Source organism: Sarcophilus harrisii, chromosome 4, assembly GCF_902635505.1.
Source record: "Sarcophilus harrisii chromosome 4, mSarHar1.11, whole genome shotgun sequence".
Taxonomy (NCBI): domain Eukaryota; kingdom Metazoa; phylum Chordata; class Mammalia; order Dasyuromorphia; family Dasyuridae; genus Sarcophilus; species Sarcophilus harrisii.
The window spans coordinates 307,261,610-307,284,481 of NC_045429.1; the positions used below are offsets into that span (position 1 = coordinate 307,261,610).

At 46.4% G+C, this 22,872-nt stretch overlaps 1 protein-coding gene and 1 long non-coding RNA gene across 5 annotated transcripts in view; one reads left to right on the top strand and one right to left on the bottom strand.

The window, feature by feature from the left end:
• BAHCC1 (BAH domain and coiled-coil containing 1) overlaps window positions 1-22,872 on the top strand; it is a 171,630-nt gene that overhangs the window by 123,432 nt on the left and 25,326 nt on the right. For 2 of the 3 annotated variants that reach the window (XM_031965625.1, XM_031965624.1), the window contains exons 7-14: window positions 2,212-2,420; window positions 3,526-3,684; window positions 4,439-4,632; window positions 5,010-5,376; window positions 7,087-7,953; window positions 19,368-19,567; window positions 19,910-20,046; window positions 21,810-21,938. In XM_031965625.1, coding sequence (XP_031821485.1) covers window positions 2,212-2,420; window positions 3,526-3,684; window positions 4,439-4,632; window positions 5,010-5,376; window positions 7,087-7,953; window positions 19,368-19,567; window positions 19,910-20,046; window positions 21,810-21,938 — 2,262 coding nt within the window. The remainder of the gene's footprint in view (window positions 1-2,211; window positions 2,421-3,525; window positions 3,685-4,438; window positions 4,633-5,009; window positions 5,377-7,086; window positions 7,954-19,367; window positions 19,568-19,909; window positions 20,047-21,809; window positions 21,939-22,872) is intronic. The other variant, XM_031965626.1, reaches the window with a different exon arrangement.
• Window positions 12,617-22,872, bottom strand: part of LOC116423252 — a 28,402-nt gene continuing 18,146 nt past the window's right edge. For both annotated transcript variants that reach the window (XR_004233786.1, XR_004233785.1), the window contains exons 3-4: window positions 16,504-16,649; window positions 12,617-13,905 (exon numbers count right to left, since the gene is read on the bottom strand). This is a non-coding gene — a long non-coding RNA (uncharacterized LOC116423252). The remainder of the gene's footprint in view (window positions 13,906-16,503; window positions 16,650-22,872) is intronic.

Genomic DNA, 22,872 nt, shown 5'->3' on the forward strand with positions numbered 1-22,872 from the left:
CAGAGGGTTCTGGGTTCTCTTTCTCATTGTACTCTTCCCTGCTTGTATGACTTGAAGCCAGTCACTTCCCTGGGGTAGAGCTTTTCCCTCACCTAAATGGGTCACGGTGATTCCTGACCTTTCAAGACTGTCATGTGAATAAATTGAAATAATTGAATGGAACAAAACATAACATCTCCCAACTAGTACTGTTGTTCTGAGGAAAGCACTTTGAAAGCTTTCTTTTCTTTTTTGTTTGACTGGACCTGTGATTTAATTTCATATAAAACATTTCCAGTGAGAAGAAAGAGTAGTAGTAATACTAGTAGTGGTAGTAGTTGTAGTACTAGTGGTAGTAGTAGTGGTAGTTGCTGGCATTTATATAATGCTTTAAGGCTTACAAAATGCTGTGCAGATAATGATCTCGTTTTTATCCTCATAGCAAACCTTTTACTATGCCCATGTTACCGACAAGGAAACTGAGACCCAGAGCTATTAAATGACACGCACAGGGTTCCACACACAGCCAGTAAGCCTCTGAGACGCTTTGAGATTTGAATTCAGATTTGACTTCAGGCCCAAAACTTTAACCATTGCACCACCTCAGCCCATAGGAGGTCCATGCATTTTAGCATGTTCTGTAACAGAACCTTAGAGGGCTGCCCAGGACTCTGAGAGTTTGGGGACTTGTCTGGGGAGACTAGCCTGTAAATGTCACAGGCAAGCATGCTAATCCCTCCACCACACTGCCTTTCCTGGAAACTCTCTATTTTCCCATGGCTTTGAAAGATCTGTGATTTTACCTGTGAGTTCTCGAGGCTGCCTTCTACCACCGTAAGATCAGAGCCTTCCTCTCTTACTGTGTGATGAGTTTCTGTAACCAGGCAAATCCACCTGGTTAGTCAGGCTGATTCTCATCGCACAGATTATCTGTGATCTATCTCCAGACTATGAGTATTTCCAGATTAGGAGGACATGCCAGGACCTATGCTCACTTAGTTTACGTGTAAGATTCACCAGAACAGAATTTTAATGCACATTATAATAAAACACATTAAGAACACTATGTGAGTAGAAGCCATAATCAGTGATGTAACAGGCTGTAACTTGGACCTCCACTTACCCAGATATCTCCATTAGTTATGAAGGCCCAAGATCATAGAGCTGATCTGATCTTCCTATTTCTACCTTGTTGTTTGTCCTTTGTTCTCAAAGAAGACTGTGACATTGGGGAGGTGATGCCATGACATGCAAGTGAATGGATTTAAGGGAGGGAGGGCTGGGCAAGGTCTCCTGCGGCACTTTCCCCTCCTGAACCATCCGGGTCCAATGGCCAGATACAGATCAGAAGGACTGGAGATGGCTCTGGGTGCAGTGGGAGACCTCGGCCTTTTTAAGCTATGGTTTTCAGTTTGACTGAGGCTGCACCCATTCAGTGATTAGGGCTGGGTAGCAATTGAAGCAAAGAATCTCTTTTGCCTATCTATTTCCGCAATAGATTTTCTGTCTCAATCATGGGGATCTGACTCCTATGGGATATGCAAACCCCATCCTACCCATGCTTTCTCATGGATAAGATTCTTGTCCCTATCCTTCCAGAAATCTGCCATCTATAGAATCCAACCAACATGGAGGCTTTCCTTTTAGCTTCTTTGGGACTTTGGATTCTTTAGAAACTTGAGTAAAAGATAGATCCCTTCTCACAAGAATATTTTTAAATACATAAAATATATTGCATTGTTATAAAGGAAACCAATAATGTTAAAATAATGACGTAATTTTTTTCCCATCAAAGTTCACACATCTTCTGAAATCTATCCACAGATTTCCCATTTTGGTACTGGACTAAGTGTGGACACTCAGTTGGCTTTTGCCCTACAGTGGCTCAGACTTCTAAATTTAAGACTCAGCAGGCTCAACCTCTTTTGGAATAGGGATCATAAGGCATGTGCTCCCATGCTGACTCCAAAATCTGTGTTTCCAGGACAGGCATACTTAATCCTTTTTTTCATGCCATGGACCCCTTTGGAAATACATGTTGTCTCAGAATGATTTTATTAAATATGTAAAATAAATGGCATTACAAAAAAAATTAGTTCTATTATGACAGTTAATAAAATAATTTTAAAAATAAACTCATGGATCTCAGGTTAAGATTTTCTCTTCTAAGGTGAAGGGATTAGGGTCTGAGTGGAACTCCTGGACCCTACTCCATTTGTCTTATCTTTCCAGGGATAACAAAGACCTTGTTGAGTTTGCCCGAATTCATCCATCTAGTAGCTGTCCTGGAGATGTGGCCTCTCACCTCATGATTGCTGGAGGATCATCTCTGCAAACCAGCCAGCTTGGGGGTGATCCTACCACCCACGCTCATCCAGCTCACCCCCCCTGGCTACCCCGAACCCGCAGTCCCTCCATTTGGATGGGAGGACATTCCTACGGTCAGTATTCAGGGGTAAGATGGGGATGGACACAAGAGATGGGAGAAGTGGGATGGAGGTAGCTCATCGGCTTTTCCTTCTTTTGGTGCCCAGGTGGTGATTAGAATCACTATTAGGCTGGGTGAATCCACCCCCACTCAAAGCCCTTATCCTTCCTACACACGCACACATACACACACACACACACACACACACACACACACACAACACACATATGTATATGTATATATATTTTGCTAGCTTATATTCGGGTTGGGACAACTTCTCCAAAGCAGGCTGGGTAATTCTCCAGGATGCTAAGTCTTTAGGCCAATGCTTTATACCCTTTGTCCCTTTCAGGTATTTTTTTTTCTGGCCCAAAAACTATTGTTATCAAAGATCCTTACTTTTTTAAACTGACAAACAAAAACCTAATTCTCCCTGCATCCTGCACCTCCCATTCTGGTCTCCTTCTTCTCTCTGGCTCCCACTTCCTCCTCCCAAAGCCACTGGAAGCTGCTCTGCTGAACCTACAGGGAGTACACATGTCCATGGTAGAGAATATAAATATTTTACTCATCTCTTGTCTGTTTTTGAGCTATGAAACACTTCTGGTAAGCAAAGTCCAAGGTGATCAGGCCATTATTGCTTTTTGCCCCTCCTAAAATAAAAAGGACAAATCTCCTAGGGATCCCCCTGGGCCCCAGCTCTGTGTCCTATTGCTTCCTGGGGTTACTATCTGTCCTTTTCTGGGGTGGCTTCTTGGAGTTCTGCTGATCCTTCTCCTCCCTGGCTGGGCCCTCTACTCTCCTGGGCTTAGATGGAGGCCCTGAAGGGAGGCTAAGGAACAGGATCATTTTTTTTTGGTGCCAAACTCCAGTTTGGCCTCCAGATCTCTAGAATAGTGCCTCCCATTGGAGCCCCCAACAAATTGGAGCCTCAGGCACGGGCTGCGTGTTGTCCAGCTCCACAGGCAGAATAGCCAGCAGCTCTGGATGTCATGACACTTTCTCAGCCCTGGCTTTTTAGCTCTCCAGCCTCAGTGCTGCCCGCCTTTCATTAAAGCCAGTGGTACCCTCTGCTTCCACCATTTTGCACTGACCACTGTGTACCTGCTCTTCTGCAGGGCTTGGCCACCCGGCTCTCCACCAGAACCTGCCACCTGGCTTCCCAGCCACCATGCCCAGCACAATGCAGTCCATGTTTCCCCTGTCCCAGGACCCCCCTGCCCAGCTGGTCATCTTGCCCACCGAGCCTACACCCCATGCTGCTCCCCATTCACTTGGTAAGGGAAAGCCTAGGGACTTTGGGGAGGATTCTGTTGCCATCCCCTTTTGGGTAGAGGAAAGGGCCTGAGGCCCAGGAAGCACTAGACCGGGTTTCTTGACACTTCCTATTCAAAACCATCCTGATCCAAGCCTCCTCCCAAATCCAGCCTCATCTGGAACAAGAGGGCAGAAGAGAAGGAGATAATAAGGGCTGAGATGGAAAGACATAAAGGAGGGAGAGAAAGAGGAAAAACAAAAGGGTGGAGAAGAAAAGAGAGGGAAGGGGAGAAAAGGGTGTGACAGGAGTAAAAATGGGGTAGAGAAGGATGGAGAATAGGAAGGGGCAGAAAGAAAATCATTCTTCTCCACCCTCACTTCTCCATCAGAATGTAAACTCTTTAATCGAGAGCAGGAATTATATCATTTTTGTCTTGTGTTCTCAGTGCCCAGCTCAGCATATTTTAGTCACTTAATAAAATGAAAGTCAAAGGGGAAGAGGGGAGATTGGGGAAAAGAAAAAAAGAAGGGAGATGGGAAACCTAACATTATAAACTGCTTTGGATCCCACCTAGGAAGAACCATTTTGTTCCTGGACATTCTAAGCTCTCAGAGTGGATGGATTTAGAAGTCATTGCAGTCCCTGGGAATTAGGGGTGGGCTGAGAGCAGGGCCCGATTTGGGGAGCAACCCCCCACACACACACACACCATTTGTCTAACATTTTCTGTGACTTTGGTCTCCTTCCTTCTTCCCTGTCCAACCCTCCTGCAGCTGATGTCATGGACCAGGCTTCATTATGGCCACCCATGTACCCAGGTCGCGGGCCCGCCTCCCACATGCAGCACCCCAGCCAGCTTCCTGTCTATTCCCGCTCCCAGTTTCTCCGACAGCAAGAACTCTATGCCCTCCAGCAACAGCAGAGAGCTGCCCAGGCACTAGAAATGCAGCGGAAATCCCAGCTTCAGGTACAAGGAGACCTCCTTCCCCTTCCCTCCAGTTACCCATGAGCACAGCCTTCTTCCTTTGCTGTCCCACAAGGGACCTACCATCCTCCCCCAGTGGGGACGTTCTCATCCCAACCAAACGACTCCCTTCTCTCTCTCTTCTGGGACTGGGAAGCCCTCTTCTAGTCCCTTCTGAAGAACCTATCACCTTGTCCCTATCTTATCACCTTGCTGCACTCTGCCCTGTTCCCTTTTCATGACCATGCTAATCCCTGTCCCCAACGTTGTACTCCCAGGGCACCGTAACCCTAGGTGGACCCTAGAGCTCCCCAGGTGGTCCCTTTGCCGTTGGCCAATCAGGGGGTGGGGGTGACCATTCTCTGTCTCCACTTTCCCAGAGAAAGCCTGAAGATTACCACGCAGAGTTTGAAGAAGCAGTCCCCGAGAAGACCCTGAAGTCCTCTCATAAACCAGTTGCCTTAACCCCCCTCTCCAAGGGCGCCTCTTCACCGGCTGCTGCTCCATGCCCTGCCAAACTTTCACCTTGCTGCCATTCTCCCGCCCTGCGGCACCCCTCCAAATGCACCACCCCCCTATCCACTGCCCCGTGCACTTTACCCCTCTGCCCCACCACCAGTTCTGCTGTGGCGCCCCGCTCCCCGGCCACCAGTCCTGGCCCCACTCAGAACTCTAAGGGTACCGAAGCTGAGGACAAGAGAGGAGAGGGTCAGCCCCCGCAAGATTATCCCAAATCACTAGAACCAGGTAAGACTAATGGGGGGCATGAGAAGAACGCCAATTTAGAGGGAAAGACCCTGGGTCTGGGTGCTGGCTCTGCCATTTATTATCTGCTGTGTATCCTTGAGAAATTTCCCCAGATTATGAAGGGAGAAAGTGGGCTGGATAATTTCTTTAAGGGGTCTTGAGCTCCAAATCTATGACCCTGTAATTGTCTGGAAAGAAGCTCTAAGCTCCTGGGACGGCCGAGGGGCCAAGTGGCTCCATCTCCTGGGTATTCTTGGGCTGAGACATTTGATCTTCATGACTTCCAGGGTCATTTAGTCTGTTTAAAGGAGAACAAGGTTCTGGCCCAGACTTGCAGAGAACACCATTTCTTTGGTCCTGACTTTGAGGAAGAGCCCATTTATCCCATCTTCTTGACCTGCTGGCCCACACACCTCTCCCTTGATCAGGCTGAACTTCTAGAGAAATCCCTCTCTTTCCTTTCCCCCACCTGAATTCTAGGCCACAGGCTGGGGTGCTCAATAGGGAGAAGAGCGAGGTCCCAGCTCCTCCCTTCACCAGTTCCTGGGCAGAGCAGCGGAAGGGAATCCATTCGTAGCCTTTTGCTGAACCCAGAAGCCCTGACTTCAGGTGACAGCCAAGGACAGTGAAAGGGAAGAAGACAAAAGGATGGAGTCATTTCTAGCCACTGAATCTCTGGACTTTTTTGGTCCCAGAGCAGTAAGGGATAAGGAGAATAAAAAGAAGCCAAAATGAGGACAGTGAGGGAACTTATCTGAGAGGCAGGAAAGTTATCGTAGCTCCTGTTGGCGACCCCGACCAGGGCCTAGTCTCACCTCCCACCCGCCCACCCCCCTTTGCCACAGAAGCCACCTCTTCCTGAGTGCCAGTACCAGGCACGCCAGCCAGCTCTCAGTGCCAGCTCCCCGACAAGGCTATTTAATTCTCTCTGAATTAGGCTGAGTGTTTACATTGGAAATCCGTGTGGCGAACATAAAACCGGTCCCAGTTTCACAATAAGGAGACAGAGCCAACAGGGTTTTTTTTTTTTTTAAAGTTTTTTTTTTTTTTTTTATTACAGTTAATGGGGCGTAATGCCTCTGACATGCAGCCGGCTCGTTCTGGTTCAGGGAAAGCCCTGATTCAAGCATCATGGCTTTAAAAAATCCCCCTTTCTGGTTAGCCTGTCCTTCAGACAGACCAAAGGGCATATCCGTGAGGTGGGGACACCGCAGGGACAGGAGTCCAGCTAGAGGGGGGGAAACAATTTATAAATGGGGTTGGAGGATTTCCGAGTTGTTTCAGGGTGACCATCTTCTCTGACTTCGTGAGAACTCCTTATCCTTACCCCTAAGCCCTAGAACCTCTCTCAGAGTCCTGTTACAGAGAAGGAGGTAGTCACCCCGTCCTTAGGTGCTGAAAAAGCTGGTTTACTGGCCGTCCTACCTCCCGGCTTAACTCTATATTCTCCATTTTTCTGGTTTCAGGACTTGGGGGTGGCTGGGGGAAGAGGGAAGGCTGGATCCAACCAGTCTTTCAAGGTCAGAAAAATCTGTCCTTTCATTTGGCAGCTGGTAGTCATGCAGAACGCAGACTATTCGCTGGTACAGGTTCTTACTAAGAAGGTGTCGTTCTTAGAGAGCCGCGTTAGGGCCGGCCTCCCCAGGGGTCTCAGGGCCACAGTCTGTTCATCAGTCTCCTTAGCTTCTTGCCTTTCTCTCCCTCACACAGACCTGCCCCCGGGATACACCTACCCTGCGGTCAGCATGGGCTACTCGTCCCCCCTGCCCCACGACATGCACTCCGCTGATCCCGCAGACCCTGAAACTATGCAAACTGTCTCCACCGCAGCGGAGCCCGAGCAGTCCAGGACATTCCCACCCTTGGAGAGGCCCCACTGTGACCCCGATGCTCTGGACGAGGCCGGCCTGGCAGGGGGAGCAGGGGGCCAGGTGGAAGGCTCAGAGGCGAGGGCCCTGGAGCTGGAGTGCCAGCCACATGCTCACGGGCATCCACACCCCATGGAGCTGGGGCCCCCTGGCGAGGCAGCCGCTCCCAGTGGGTTGGGGGAGCTTCAGGAACTCCCCTATGGTGTCCTCCTGGAAGGAGGGGGCCCGGAGACAAGGAGCTGCGTAGATTCTACTCAGGAAGGGACAGAAGAGGAGAGAACTGAGGAGGGGGATGGCAAAGGGTTGCTGGCGAGGGCTTCCCCAATGGCCCCCACGGAGGGAGTGCAAAGTCCTCTGGGAGAGGAAGAGGTGGGAAAGGGGCCTGACCCACAGGAGGAGGAGGAAGAGGAGGGAGAGGAGCAAGAAAGAGAAGAGGAGGAAGAGGAGGAGGAGGAGGAGGAGGAAGAGGAGGCCTGGGACATGATTCAGGAGGAAGACCACCTGCCAAAATCATTGCCAGGGCTGGATGCTCTGGTAGCAGCCACCATTGATTTGGGAGACCTGCCCTCACTGAGCCCACCCAGCACCCCACTACAGCTCCCTAACACCCCTGCCCTTCAGGGTAGCTCAGGAATTCATGGCATCGCCCTTCTTAGTGAATTGGCTGACCTGGAGTTCCAGCGGCAAAAGTGTGAACAAGTCACCGAAGGTAAGGAACCTACCTTAGAAACCCTCTTTCACCTTGTACCCTGGCCGGGTTAGGGACTCTGCTTCCCACCACAACCTCTTTGTGATACAGGAGAAGAAGCAGGCTGTTGGAAGTTCCTATAGCAGCGAATGAGGTTCATGGGCTTTATGGCAGAAAGGGACCTTAAGAGAGCATGGTGTCTCTGATTTTACAGATGAGGAAATAAGGTCCAGAAAGTGAGTTGACTTGCCCAACATCACAAACAGTCAGAATTTGAGTCCAAACCCCTGACTCCAGTACACAGAGTGACTTAAGGGATGATACCAGACCTCATCTTTGCCATCTATGTACTTCTTATGGATGCAGTTTGAAAGCCTTTTTATTTTAACCAAGTTTTATAAAGATGAAAGATTTCTCTTGACCTCATCCAGGTTGACCACAGACATGCTTCTGACTTCCCTGGAGCTCAGGGACACATTTGGAGTAAATTCTAGTCAAGCCCTTGAGCTTTGACTGGCCACCCACCCACCTGTGTAGAACCTAGTGTGTACAGAGACACAGACAGAGACAGAGAGGGGAGGAGAGAGGGAGGGAGGGAGGGAGGGAGAGAGAGAGAGAGAGAGAGAGAGAGAGAGAGAGAGAGAGAGAGAGAATGAATATCTGGAGAAGGGCTGGCAACCTCAGAGCAATATTTCTATTCCATCTCTCTCCTTTTAGGATTAAGAGCTGGATGTCTTAAAGGATAAGGATTTCTTCAGGGGATTCTCTGGGGTTGGGAATATCTTCAGAACCATTTTTTTCTTTACCCATTCCATTTGACCCCAGCTGACTGCCCAGAGATGCCGGCCCAAGTTACTACATGGAGACCCGGAGGCTTTTTATGGCAGGAAGGCCCCCTCCCCTCCCCACTTTGACCTGCCATCATTAATAAGCCTCTCTTTCTTTGTAGCCAAAGCTTTTGGGATGAGCAGATTCCACGTCTGGGGAGGGGAGGCTTGTTCTCTATCTAGCACTTAGCTACAGGCGCATCCCCTGCCTTAGCCACTCTGCTTAATTCCCCAGACTTATTTCTCAGCACATCCTCCCTCCTGCTTTCCAGCTAGATCTCTGTAGTGCTGATGGATCTTCGGATTTAAGAGTCCTTTAGGGAGAGTTCAAGGAGTAGAATATTGGGAAAGGAGCCCCTCCTTTCCAGGGAGGAGAGGGTTAAGGAATCAGACGACCCCAACTTTCTCCAGATGGTACAGTGGGTGGGGGAAGGGCTGGTGCAGACTCTTGACATATACCACTCCCTTACACACACACACACACACACACACACACACACACACACACTTCCTCCAGGCACCTGGAATGAGACACCAGAGGAAACCCATCCTCAGAGTCCCTCCCCTCCCCCGGCTGGGGGTAGGGGCGTGAGGTAGAGAATCACACCTCCCGAGTCCACATATTACGTTTCATTGATATTTATGGAGAGAAAATAGCACAATCCTCATAGCTCAGCCTGCATTTGTTTTCCCAACACATAAAACCCGCCAGCCAGCACTGGCTGCCAACATTCTTCAGAGTCTTTGTGTAGGGCTGAGATAAAGCGAATGTTCTTGTAAAGTTAATTTCCCCAAAGGCCTGTATGTCACTCCCTCTCCTCTGGCTGCGGCTCGCCTTGGCCGTTGGATGGAGCTGCAGTCAAGGCCGGGGAGGGAGGGTGAAGGAGGAAGGGAGGTGTTGGAGCCGCCCACCAGCAGGGAGAAGGCTGTGTCAGGAGTGGAGAGGGTTCTGGGGAGAGGATCCAGGGCGAGAAACCTGCCTTCCCCTCCCCTCCATCTTGCTTTCTTCAGTTCCTATCCCTCACCTTTCCCCGGGAAAGAGGCAGCTGCTCAGAATCGTGTGACTGGACATGGGAGAGATTCCCTCGGTGGGTTAGTCTCCCTAGAGAATTCCGAACATTCTCCTTCTTCCATAAATCTGCTCCTTCAGTACCTGAGCCACATCCTCCCCATTCCATCCCCAGGAGGAGCTGAGTGGGATAGCCCCTCATGGGATAGGAAGGAGAAACCAGGGTTTATGGGGTGCCCACTGTGGGTGGTTGGGATGTGGGCTATTTAGACAAGCCCCAGGGCAAGTGACTCTGAGGTAATGCATGCACAGAGTGGAACCAATGCTTAAAACGGGGGCTTTTCACCCTTTCCTGCGCATATGCGATTAAAAGCGTGCTCCCCCAGAAAAAGCACTGCACTTGGAGTTAGAGGTTCTGGGTTCAAATCTTCCTCTGCTGCTGTTATAGAGTACCTTTGTGTCTCCTCTGGTTCCTGCGGTCTGAAATGATGCCCTTTACACTAAATCTATGATTCTATCATCTCATTATGCAAAGTACCTGGGTTAGGGATGTATTCATTTGAGCTCCATGTCTGTGCGCATTCTGGGTGTCTGTTCCAAATGTAAGCAGCCTAGTGGTGCGAGCCATCTGAAGTCCTTTCTGTCCCAGGCCTCCTGCACAGGCCTTTGGGGAATGTACATGCACTTAGCCCGAGTCTGCATTGCTAGACCCCAAGATCCCCAGAGGGGGAAGTTTAACCCACTGGGACCTGGGCGATGGAGGGGGGGTGCAGAGAACTGCTGCTTTGAAACCGGCTCCTCTCTCCCTTCTGCATTTGCTTTAGCTCGGTCCTGGCACCACGTCCCAGAGGCCAGGGCAGCCCTAAGAGCGGGGCACTCACTCTCTTCAGTGGGCACAGGGGTAGACACAGGGACACATTCTTCCCGGGTCAATCAGCCAGACCTGTGTGGTCAAAATGGATCCAGAATTCTTTTCCCGATTATAAATGCAGTGACAACTTCTTCAGATAGTCATTGGGAAATCTGATATAATCACGAGGTGATTTTTCTCTTGTGAACCGAAAGATTTGCAGAGAAGAAAAGTAGAGAAAGACAGGAGCCAAGTGCAACAAAATGATTAGATGCTAAGGATGGAGCTCGGGCTAGGACCACATGTGCCCACAGTTTCTATCCAGATCTCATGGGTAGTCTTCTCCTTACTACCCAAAGGTGACACACCAGGACAGATATATTTTCACCCAATGAAATGGAGACTACATCTTCCACCCCGGAGGCTACTTAGGTTCATGCTAGGGACAGCTGGACTGAGAGTCCTGGTACTGAGTCTCTATTCTGTTCATAAGCCAAGTACTTTTCTCTCTGGACTTGGAGGAAAAATGACACTCTCTTCTAATATAATCAGCACTTATGCTTTAAGGTTTGTGGAGTACTTTGCAAATATTATTTGATCTTCATAACAGCCTTGGGAAGGAGGTACTATTATTATTTTTTCCATTTTACAGATGAGTAAACTGAGGCAGGAAAGAGGTTAAGTGAGTTGCCCATATCACATAGCTAGAAAGTATCTGAAGCTGGCTTGGGTTTTTCTGGCTCCCTGTCCAGTTTCTATCTTCTGTACTATCTGTGCAATATAGAATGTGAAACTGTAGAGTGAGAGTCTTTGGAGATGTTCTTAATCAGCTGAAGTCACCTGGAGATTTCTGGCTAAAAAGATGGCATGTTAGGACCTATAGGAACTCAGATCCTCTGCAATCACTTCCATGAACACTCTTTAAAATGCACTATAATTACTTGCCATCTAGGAGAGGGGGTAAGGGAAGGTGGGGGGGTGGAAATTGGAACACAAGGTTTTGCAAGGGTTAATCCTGAATAATTATCCATGCATATGTTTTGAAAATTAAAAGCTTTAATAAAATAAAATAAAATACACCATAAAGAACAATGAAGACTACCCGGATATCCTGCTAGAAACCTACTGAGACTTTGTGTGTGAGATAGGAGAGGGTGGGTGGAAAGCACAGCATGGAGGCGTCTGGGACCCACCAAAGGAGATAGAGCTCGACTAATAATAATAGCCAACCACTGTGCAACCTAGCTTCCCCAGACTAGCACATAGTCAGTCTGTTCCTAAGCCAGAAGATATATGGCCCATTCCTGAACTATAGCAGGAGAGCTATAGCTATAACAGGAGCACCCAGGCAGCTCATAGCCAAGCCCAAGGCAGGAGAAAAGATGAGTTCAGTTCCCTCAAAACATCTGAGATCTTGTAGGAGATCTGACACCGGTGTAGTTAATAATATCTAGATTTAGTCTGTCAGGGTCACAGCAAGGACTGGAGCTAATTTCACATATAGCACTTTGCAGAGAAAAAGTAGAGAAAGATCTGAAGCCAGAACATAAGTCAAGATGCCTGGAGACAAAGTCCAAACCCAGGAATTATAAATGAAGGCCAAAAAAAAGCTGACCCAGTCCAGAGAATTGGAGGGAGCAGAGCACAAAATCCCCAATCCAGAACATGTGGCTGTAGATATGAGTAAACAGAAAAAAAATGCTAAACACAACAAAGAAATACTATAGATTGAGAGGATCCAAGAAGTAAGCCCAGACAGAGAATGTAACTCCACTTTGTCCAGGTAGAAGCTCAGATAAGAAACTGACCTTGCCACAAGGACTACAGGAGTACCTGGAAGAAATGAAGCAAGAGATATAAAATATAATGGGAAAGGAAATTAATAGCATAGAACAGCAGGTGGTAAACTTAATCCACAAATTGAATTTGAAAATTAGAATAGACCAAATGGAAAGTAAGGACTTCCTGAGACAGTAAAAATATATATATAATAACAAAAAAATTAGAAGACTGGGAGGAAAAAAAGAAAATACAATGTATACTAAATCTGGTCTGAAAAACAAGTCTAGGAGTTATAATCAAGAATTATTATTACATCTGAAAAATCATAAATAAAAACTGTCCAGATGCATTATAACTTAAGGGTAAAGTAAAAAAGATAGAAAAAACCATTGGTTACCCCAAAATGAAAACTTCTTAGGAACATCAGAGCCAACATTCAGAGTTTCCAGGTTAAAGAAAAAGTACTTCATGTAGTTTAAAAAAAAAAAAAAGGATGTGTACCAAGATGGGACCAAGGAAAGACATGCTCAGGATCACACAAGACATGGCAGCTAAGATGTTAAAGGAAAGGAGAAATTGATAAGATATTCCAAAAAGCAAAAGGTAAAGGTTTATAACCGGGGTGAGGATCTTTGGACAGAGCCAGAATAATAAGAGCTCTGCTTTCACGGCTTTCCTTCATCTCTTTATGTGTTATAGGATTGTCCCTTCTGATCTCACTGTGCAGCCACAAAATAGAGACAGATCTCCAGTCCCATTTTCATCTAACCTTTAGGGTTTGTCTCCATTTTCTATTCCTGCAGTATGAGAGAAGCTTGAGACTAATTCACTAGTGTAGAAGGTGACCCAGGCAATTGTTCCATTCTTAATTTGGAGTGTTTGCCACATTTTTAGGTAGTTAGGTCCCTTTGCCTTAGGTGAAGTGTCCACTTAGGACAGATCGACTCCTTAAAATGTGTCTAAGACTGGGTGAGGAGGAGGTGAGGAAAGGAGAGGAAGACTTTGTGTCTCCTATTCTTGGCATGTGAAACATTTAAGTCCTAGGGAGCTAGAAGAGAGAGGGAGAAACTCTTACAAAACAGGCCCAGAAGTTTAGGCATCCTCTCCACTCCCAAATCCAACTTATTGAAATCCATGCCATGAGTTGAATTTTAATTGCTGCCTTCTATTCTTTTTGCCTTCTGTTGGTGGTGATTGAATCTCTGACCCAGATTCTTCCTCCTCTTCACAGTCCATTCCAAGGCACTCTCCCCACTTATATTCCTCCCACTACCACCCCCCATAAAAAAAATTCCCTATTCCAAACCATTTCAAATGTCTTCAAAATATTCAGGCAACTTCAAGAAAAGCATATTTACTTAGCCTCATAGAGTAGTAGGTAGGATGCTGTATTCAGAGTCAGGAAGATAGGAAGATCTAGTTAATCTAACCTTGAACATTGTATTAGCAATGTATTAGCCATTTAGCAAGTCACATGGTCATTCTCTGGACTTCTGTTTCTTTCTCTGTAAAAATGAGAAAAATTAACCTTTAAGGAACCTTATTGGACATCCAGCTTTAAAATTGTCATCTAGGACACGTGAATAGCTCATTCTAGGACTGCCTTAAGCTCAGGGCTCTAAAATGGTTCTAGAACAGAACCATACCTATTTAGTTGGACAGTTTGCCTCCCCCTAATCTTCCAACCTTCATAGTGGATAGAGCATTGGGACTGGAACTGATTTAGATCCAGCCTCAGACACTTACCAGCTATGTGAACCTGGGCAAATCACATAACTATCATCTGCCTCAGGTTCTTCAGCTATAAAAATGGGGATAATAACGGCACCTATTTCCCAGGGTTGTTGTGAGGATAAAATGAATGAATATTTGTCTTTTGCAAATCTCAAACTGTTGTTTAAATACTGGTTTGTCATCATCATCATCTCCAGTGAAGCCTTCCAAGTTGTTTTGATACATCAGAGCTGATAGGGAAGCCAGGAAGTGGAGGTACAGATGTTTAAGTGTTCTGGGGAGCATGTGTATATGTGCACATACATCATGCAAAGGAGAGGGCTATATAATATTGGAAGTCTGACCCATCATTTTGCCACTGATTATTGTACCTGAGACATTTCCTCTTTTCGTTCAGGAAGCTCTTGTCCCTGGACACCAAGCTTTGGAAATTTACGTCCTAGAACTCAAGTACCATTTTTGAACTTGGCCCCTCCCTTTCCCCAGGCTTGGGTTTGGGAATCAAAATTGAATTGGGCCTTAGTGGATATTGGCACCAAGGACTATAAACCCCTCCTATGCCTCCTTCCCTCCCCTCTCCTAGCCTCAGCATCCTGCAGGTGCTTCCTCTCCTTATTTCTGGTTATCTCCCACCAGTCCTTCCTGGAAGTACTGAGAGAGAGAGAGCCAGTTTTATCAGTACAACCTTAAAGCTGGAGGGAACAACAGAAGGTCAAATAGGCCATCCTCCTGCCTTCATACATGGCCTTTCTTTCTCCTTCTCTTTCTCTCCTTTTCCTTTCCTTTCTTCTCTATTCTTCCTGTCTTTCTCTTCTCCTTTCTTTCCTCCTTTCCTTTCTCCCTTCCCTTCCTCCTTTCTTTTTCTTCCTTTCTCTCTTTCCTCCCTTCCTCTCTTCCCTCCCTCCCATCCCTCCCTCCTTCCTTTCCCTCCCTCCCTCCTTCCTTTCCCTCCCTCCCATCTCTCCTTCCTTCCTTTCCCTCCCTCCCTCCTTCCCTCCTTCCCATTCCTCCCTCCTTCCCTTCCCTCCCTCCCATCCTTCTCTCCTTCCCTTCCATCTCTCCCTCCCTCCTTCTCTTCCCTTCCTCCATCCCTCCCTCCCTCCCTCTCTCCCTTCCTTCCTTCCTTCCTTCCTTCCTTCCTTCCTTCCTTCCTTCCTTCTTTCCTTCCAGCCATCTCCAGGCAAAGGAGAATCTATTCTTCCATTTTCATATTCTCCCTCCCTCCTTATATAAGTCAAACAGTTCAAACCACTCCACTAGATAAGATATATGGGGTGGGAATCAAGGGAGAGGATCTAGCCTCAGAAATGGGTATTTGGATGTAAGGTAGTGCTCACCCCTATGGGTATCCAGGTTCCAGTACAAGTTGGAAATTAGGGAGAGAAACTCTTTGGATCACTGAAGAAGTTCTCAAGTTTAGGAGATGGTCTCAAGAGAGAGAGAGTCCAATGTTTTTTTCCATAATAAATAATGAGAGGGGGGAACCATCCTCACAACTTAGGAGGGGGAGGGTGGATTCCTGGGAAGACATGGCCATCCCTTTCCAGCCTTTCTCACACCATCCTTTATATCCCTGCAGAACTCCTCTGCCCCTCTGTGACCCCAAACTGCTCTTTCCATGGGCTGCTGTACTGATGTGGCTGTCAACACCATGGCCTGGCACAAGCTCCTATGTAGAGGTCTTTAGTATCCCTGTCAAACCTCCCCCCTCCCCCTTTAAGGACTGCCTGGTATTTTAGAAGCAAACAGATGTATGAGTGGAGAGGGATGGGGGTGGTTTGGGTCTAGGCCCACCCTTGTTTTTATTTTTAACCCCTGCCTGTCTGGGCCTTCCTATCCCCCAAGTATAAAACAAAAACTCATTCTTGAGCCTTAAGCATACCCACTGTGAACTGCCCTTTGAGCTTGGTATGGAGGCTTTATCCAGCAGCAGAGAAACTTTAAATGACTCAGGATCTCAGCACTTTTCAGCTCCCTCCCCTCCTCCATTTTATAAGGGGCCAAGGCTCTAGAAGAATAGCATCTTGTCTCTAAATAGGTTAGCAGTGGACTGGATAAGAAGAATGAAACCAGGAAATTTAAGCCTCCCCCTAGTAAAATACCACAGCCTTGTCCAGCCCCTTCTACCACCTTTGCAGCTTCCATGGGGGTTGGCGGAATCCAGCTGTGGCTGCCCCCAGAACAGCAAACACCTAGACAAGGAGGAGACTAGGGACTAAGGAGGCAGGGTAGTAAAGCTTTTGGCACCCATGCCACAAGAACAGGAAGGAATCCAGATTCCCACGCCCTGGGCCTGCGGCAGTCACCCACTGCAGAGCTGAATAGGGATCTCTCAGTCCTCCACCCAGTTATCCCACCCATTTCTCTACCTGGCGCAGAAACCTGCAGAGCAGAGTTCTCAGCTGGGAAGGGGTTTCTGTTCTTATTTCTTCAACCTGACTGAGGGTGGATTGGAGAGGAATCCAACAAAGAAATCATCTAGCATCCTGGCACTGCTGCCCAAGAACATGGAGTCCTGGGAAAAGTGGATAGAATCAGAGAAGGAAGTTGTGGGAAAAGACATCAGCACAGGCAAAAATCAGGACTGGGGTAGGCTCTTTAGCCTTTTCCTAGTAAAAATATACTTTTGATTCATATCTATGTTATATATGTAAGTCAAATATATATATTTATGAATATTTTTGATGACCAAAAAAATGTTCCACTCTCCATAGCAGGCATTTGTTTCCCAATCCCAGGCAACATGATGAAATAGATAAATGGGTTTGGAATCAAGGGACCCAAATCCTGTTTCTTTGTGCCTCAGTTTCCTCATCTGACTAGATGGCCTCGAAGGTTCCTTTGTGGTTCTAAGTCTGTGATCAAAAGTTAGATAAGAAGTGACACACATCTTTTGGCCAAGACAACTTTTAAAAGACTCTATTAAATGGCATGAGTATTGTGGTCTGCATTGATAGAAGGAGCTCTCACCATGATGAAATCATAGATCCTTGAAATATCAAAATAATACTTGTGATAGTATGTCCATGAAGACTCCCAGGAAGAAGAAAATCATACTTGGAAACACACACAGACACACACACACACACCACAGTCTTTCCACTGGATCACCTAGCTGCCCTGAGATTATTATGTATTTTTTATATTAATGCATCTCAATAGAACCAAACTAGTCTTTTTTTTCTAACCAGGCTGCTCAGCTTTCCCCCACCCCCTCTACCCCAATGGTAATCATAGGATCATCACACCTGCCACTAGCAACATAGCATAAGGCAGGCAAAGACCCCTATGGGTATCCAATAAAGGTATCCAGGTTCCGGTATTTACTAGCTTCCATGCTTCCAAGCTTGCACTTACCTTCCATGACCTGAATTTTTCTCTTCTGTAAAATGGGCATAGTTACAATAGGCACTCCTTATCTCAGAGGGCTGTTGGGAGGATCATCTAAGATAATAGATGTAAAATACTTGATAACTACTAAGGAGATAGGGACTAGATGCATGGTTTCATTCACATCTGTAGTTTTTCTACAACTGGGATATAGAAGATTCCTGGATGAGGAGAATTCCTTGATTCCTTCTTGGTGAAGTAGGGTTTCCAAACAAAGGTTTTTAACCCTTTTTGTACTATGGATCTTTTTGTCAATCTGGGAGACTTCATACCCCTTTGTTGAATGTCTTTAAATGCATGAAATAATATAATACATAAGATTACAAAGGAAACTGGTTAGAATGAAAAACAATTATCACAGACCCCAAGTTAAAAATTGCTGGTTTAAGAGAGCTGCCTGGAATTATGATGTTAAGTGATTTAACCACATTCACATAGCCAATATGCGCATTAGAAATAGGATTTGATGTTTAACCTATGTCAGATTGCATGCTGTCTTGGAGAGGTTGGGGGGGAGAGGGAAAGAGAAAAATTTGGAACATAAGGTTTTTGCAAAGGTGAATATTTGAAAACTATCTTTGCATATATTTGAAAAATAAAATAATAATTTTAAAAAAAGAAATAGAATTTGAATCCAGCAGATCTTCCTAGCTCAGAAACTGTCTTGTCAGAAGTCAGAAACACTGACCCTCTGCTTCTAGATTGCATTAGCAGGTAACCAAATTGTGTAGGTATTCCTAGAATGGGGAATACCTGAGTTCAAATTCATCATGAGTTACTTACTCATGGCTTTAGGCATGTTACTTAACTTTGTCTGCCTCTGTTATCTCATCTGTAAAATGGGAATAATAGCATCTGTCTTCCAAGATTATTGTGAGGAAAAAAAAGAAATGTTTGTAAAGTGCTTTGAAAACCTTAAAGTGCTATATAAATGTTACCTATTGTTATTAATTCTATAAATGTCAAATGTTATTAATATCATCAATAAACCAAATCCAGCTAATTAATAGACTCTTAGATGTGCATAAAATTTATAGTGGTCCCAGATTCGGATTCAATCCATTTTCCACCTCAATATTCCTTCTCTACTTATCTCTTTGCCTTTTCTGCCTCTCTGGTAATAAGGTCAGCTCTTAACAGATGAGCATCTCAAATCCTTGGAGGCAGAAAAAAGATCACTCTGGCACTGACTGACCAGGTTTTGAAATTCAAAGCAACTTAAAGTTGCCTTTTTGAATAACCAGTTTTTCAGGAGAAAATGTACAGTATTTACTCTGTGCCAAGTACTGTGTTAAACACTTTATAAATACCTTGTATGATCCTCATAACAGCCTTGCAGAGTAGTTTGATACTGTCCTCATTTTACAGTTGGGGAAATTGAGGCAAACAGCTTAAATGATTTCCCCAGAATCCAGGCCTGACCATATGAAATGCAGTCATGGGAATGAAGGAGTGAGCTTCAATGACTCCAACACACCTTGTCCTGCTAATCTGGTATTTGAGATAAGGAACTCCTCAAGATGGGGATAAAACAAAAACTGGTGTTTATATAGCATTTTAATATTTGTAAAGTATTCTAAATACATTATTTCATTTGATCCTTAAAATAATCCCGTGAGATAAGCAATATAGATACTACTATCTCCATTTTATAGATGAGAAAATTTAAGACTCAGTGAGATTAAATCACTCTCTGTAGTCACATAGCTAGTAATAATAAAGTTAAAGAAGGCATTAAGACAGTTTTCCATGAGTAAAAAGTTCCTTATTCTCCCCCTCCACTTTTATCCCCTCTCCTTCATCTCCCTTCTCCCCCACATACATTAACCCTCTTCCCATCCAGTTGAAGAGGAAGACCTGATGAACTTCAACCTGCAACATCTGGCTACACTGGCTGCCGCCTGGTCTCTAGTGGAGGCTGCAAGCCTGGAGACTGGACCTCCTGCAACTGGGGTCCCTGTTTCTGGTCCTTGCTGTTCCACCCTCACACCCCGAATGCAAATTCTCCGACGCAAATACACATGGACCCCGAAAACCAAACCTGTGAGTAAAAGATTCTCCCAAATCTCCCTGGTCACCCAGGTAGGGGGGTGGTGAAAAAGAGAAGGTGTGAGGGGATATCCAAGCACATGACTTTATTTTGGGGAAGGTTTGTCTCCAGTGTTAGACTGGGGAAGGTCCACTCTGCTCCCCAGAACAACTTTCTTCAGTTCTCCCCTTCCTAAACAGGAAAGGAAAGGAAATCCTCCTTTGGGGATGTCCTCACCAGGCCTGAGAAACCTTTCCTTGGACCTCTAGACCTTATCTATGACTGGAATTGATTGATTCTTGCCTCCCCAGTGTTCCTTTGACCCCTAAAGAGGCTCCCATGTCCCTGTTCACCAGGTATGCCCTCTCAAAGCTGCCATTGACCAGCTGGGCACGAAGGAAGTGGAAATGAGGATGCGACTGGTAGACCTGCAGAGGCGATACAAGGAGAAGCAGCGGGAATTAGCCAAACTGCAGCGCCGGCATGACCATGAGTAAGTCTGTAGGAAGCTTGGAGGCTGAATATGGAGGACCTGGAATATGAGGAGGGAATGGAATAGTAGGAATGGGAAAAGAGAAGAGCATGAACCAGCCAAGAAAAAGGGAAAAGGAACAATCAGGCAGTTAATCGTGAGATAGTTCTGCCCCTTATTCGTGCCCCCACTAACCAGGGAAGCAAACTCCTAAGAGTAAAATCAAATCCATTCCTAGTGAAACTGTGAAAAGAGATAATAGACTTAAACAGCCTAGGAATGTGGGGAGGAAATTAAAAATAAGAAATCAACAAACAGGTATTAAGCAACTAGGATGTTCAGAATAGTGTGCTAGGTGCTAAGGAAGATACAGAGTTTAGATAAGATATGGCCTCTGCCCTATGGAATTTATGTCTAGTTTTAGAAGAAAACACCAACCCAACAGTAATATATAATATTACACAAGTACACCAGAGAGTTATTTAATAAAGTGCTATGTGTGGTCCACAGAAAGATAATCATTACTAACGAAGGGGCTTCAGGGAAAAATTTGTGGACAAAAGTAACTTATGAGTTGGTTAAGTTTTAAAGGATGGGTAAAAATTCACCAGAAAAAAAAAAAGGTGGGAAAGGAGGATTTTATAGATCTTAGGAATAAAGAAAAATTCAGAGTATGTTTGAGTGGCAAGAAAGGAAAGAGTGTAGTTTGGTTTGGCTAGAACATATAATGTGTAGGAAATAATAGGAGAGAATACTGGAAAAGAAGGGGGACACTGCATTTTGGGTGGCTTTAAACGCCAGGCAAAAGGAGTTTGAACTTAATTCAGTAGGCAATGAGGAAGCACTGAAGATTCTTGAGTAGAAAAATGACACATCCAGTTCTATGAATGAGGAAAGTTATTCTGAAAAGCGTATGAAAGATGGATTGTAAAATCCTGATTTCCCACTACTGCCTTAATTTAGAACTCTGAGCAGGTCACTCAGCTTCGAGGATTGGGTTTCTGAAACAATCTGCTCATTCCTTTCCTCATTTCCTATCATGGGTGTCTAGAGAATAAAATAGTTTATGCCTAAGAAGGAAGGCCACTTAAGTAGTGTCATAGAAGCACTGTGAAGGTAAGGGTTACAATCGAGGTCATCTTAATCTGATCTCCTGCCCAATATGGGAGGTAGGGCCAACTACAACATCCCTGATAGATGTTCATCTGACCTTTTGCTTAACCACTTCCAGCTATGAGGAGCTCCTAAAGCAGCCTATGACACGGGAGGATACCTTAATTTTTTTAGAAAATTGTTAAAAGGGGGGCTGGACTAAATGACCCCTAAAATCTTTTCCAGTTCTTTCCAAGATCAGAGATTCTTAACCTGGGGTCTGTGAATTTGTCTTTTAAAAACATTTGATAATTGTATTTCAATAATATTGGATTCTTTTGTAATTTTGTGTGTATTTTATCTGATACACTCAAGAATATTATTCTAAGAAAGGGGTCTGTGGACTTCACTAAGCTTCCAGAGGAAAATATTAACAAGCACTGGTCTAGTATATGATTCTGCATAATTCTCTGACTTACATTGAGCTAAAAAAAAATCTGCCCTCAATAGCCACACGGCATAAATGGCAGCCCCTCAGACATCTGAAAGTGTCCCAGCTGGTTCTCAGCTTTGTCTTCAGTGCAGTTACCCTACTCAAAAACTTCCAGGCCCATGAGCCCAGAGCGGGGATGGGGCAGGACCGAGGTCTGGGTTAGAGAAGACTCTCACTGCACTCTTGCCTTCCCATCCAGGAGAGATGAGCGCTCCAGAAGCCCAGCTCGGCGAGGGCCGGGGCGACCCAGGAAACGAAAGCACTCGGGCATCCTGCCAACCCTCCGACAGGGCAGCCACCTTCCCAAGTGTGACAGCAAAAAAGTCAAGTGAGTTTTCACTAGGGGGTCTCTCTGGGAAGACTTCAAACAGGAAGGAGGGAGTGGGTGCAAAGTCCGGGGCTCCCCCAAGCCCGCCTGCCCCAGGGCTCGCAGTTCCAGGGGTCTCGCCCTCCAAGTGCTTCTGCCCTCTGTGCCAGCCGAGTCAGTGGATGGCGCGGAGCGGGGCTGACCAGCCCCTGTGTCTTGGACCCCTTCCCTCCCCCCTCTCTGCCCGCTGGTGGGTGCCCCGCTCCTTTTCCAGGGCTCAGAGTTGTTGTTCTGGCTCGCAGGGGCCGCTGTGTTTCTGAGTGGTCTCGGCAGCATCTGCCTGTTGGTTCATCTGCAGCCAGAACCGCTGGAGGAGGGGTCCCCTGCTGTGCACCCCCGGGAGGCCCCAGTGGGCCGGGCAGGGCGGCGTCCCCCTCCCAAGGAGGCCGAGGTGGGGCGGCTACGGGCCGTGGAGCCACAGACCGGCCTTTCACCCATCCACTGGTCACGGTCACCAAACTCCCTGAGTCCAGCTCCCCCTATCGGCCGGTGGCTCCGCACCAACACCGGGGGGCCTGCGAGGTTGATCACCTAGTTTGGGAGCCAACATCCCCCTCCCCCCGCCTCCCCTCCCCCCTCCCGCCCTGTGGCCTCCCCCCTCTGAAGTGTGAGGCCGTGTTGCATAAAAGCCTCTTTATCTGTGCTGTATAAAGTCGTTGGTCACGCTGCAATGGTGTTCATTGCTGCTGGCGCTTTGTTATTATCCATTACCCGCCCGGCGCAGTCATTCTCGCACTCCCGGGCCCTCTATAATTGTCCTTCTCTGCTACAAATTGCCTCTCCCGGCAGGCCCATTTGCATAAATCCTCCAAGCTCTTCCAAACATGATTGGAGTGAGTGTGTGTGCACTGCATCAATCCTGATGATTTGGTAATAATAGTTAAATCTGCACTAA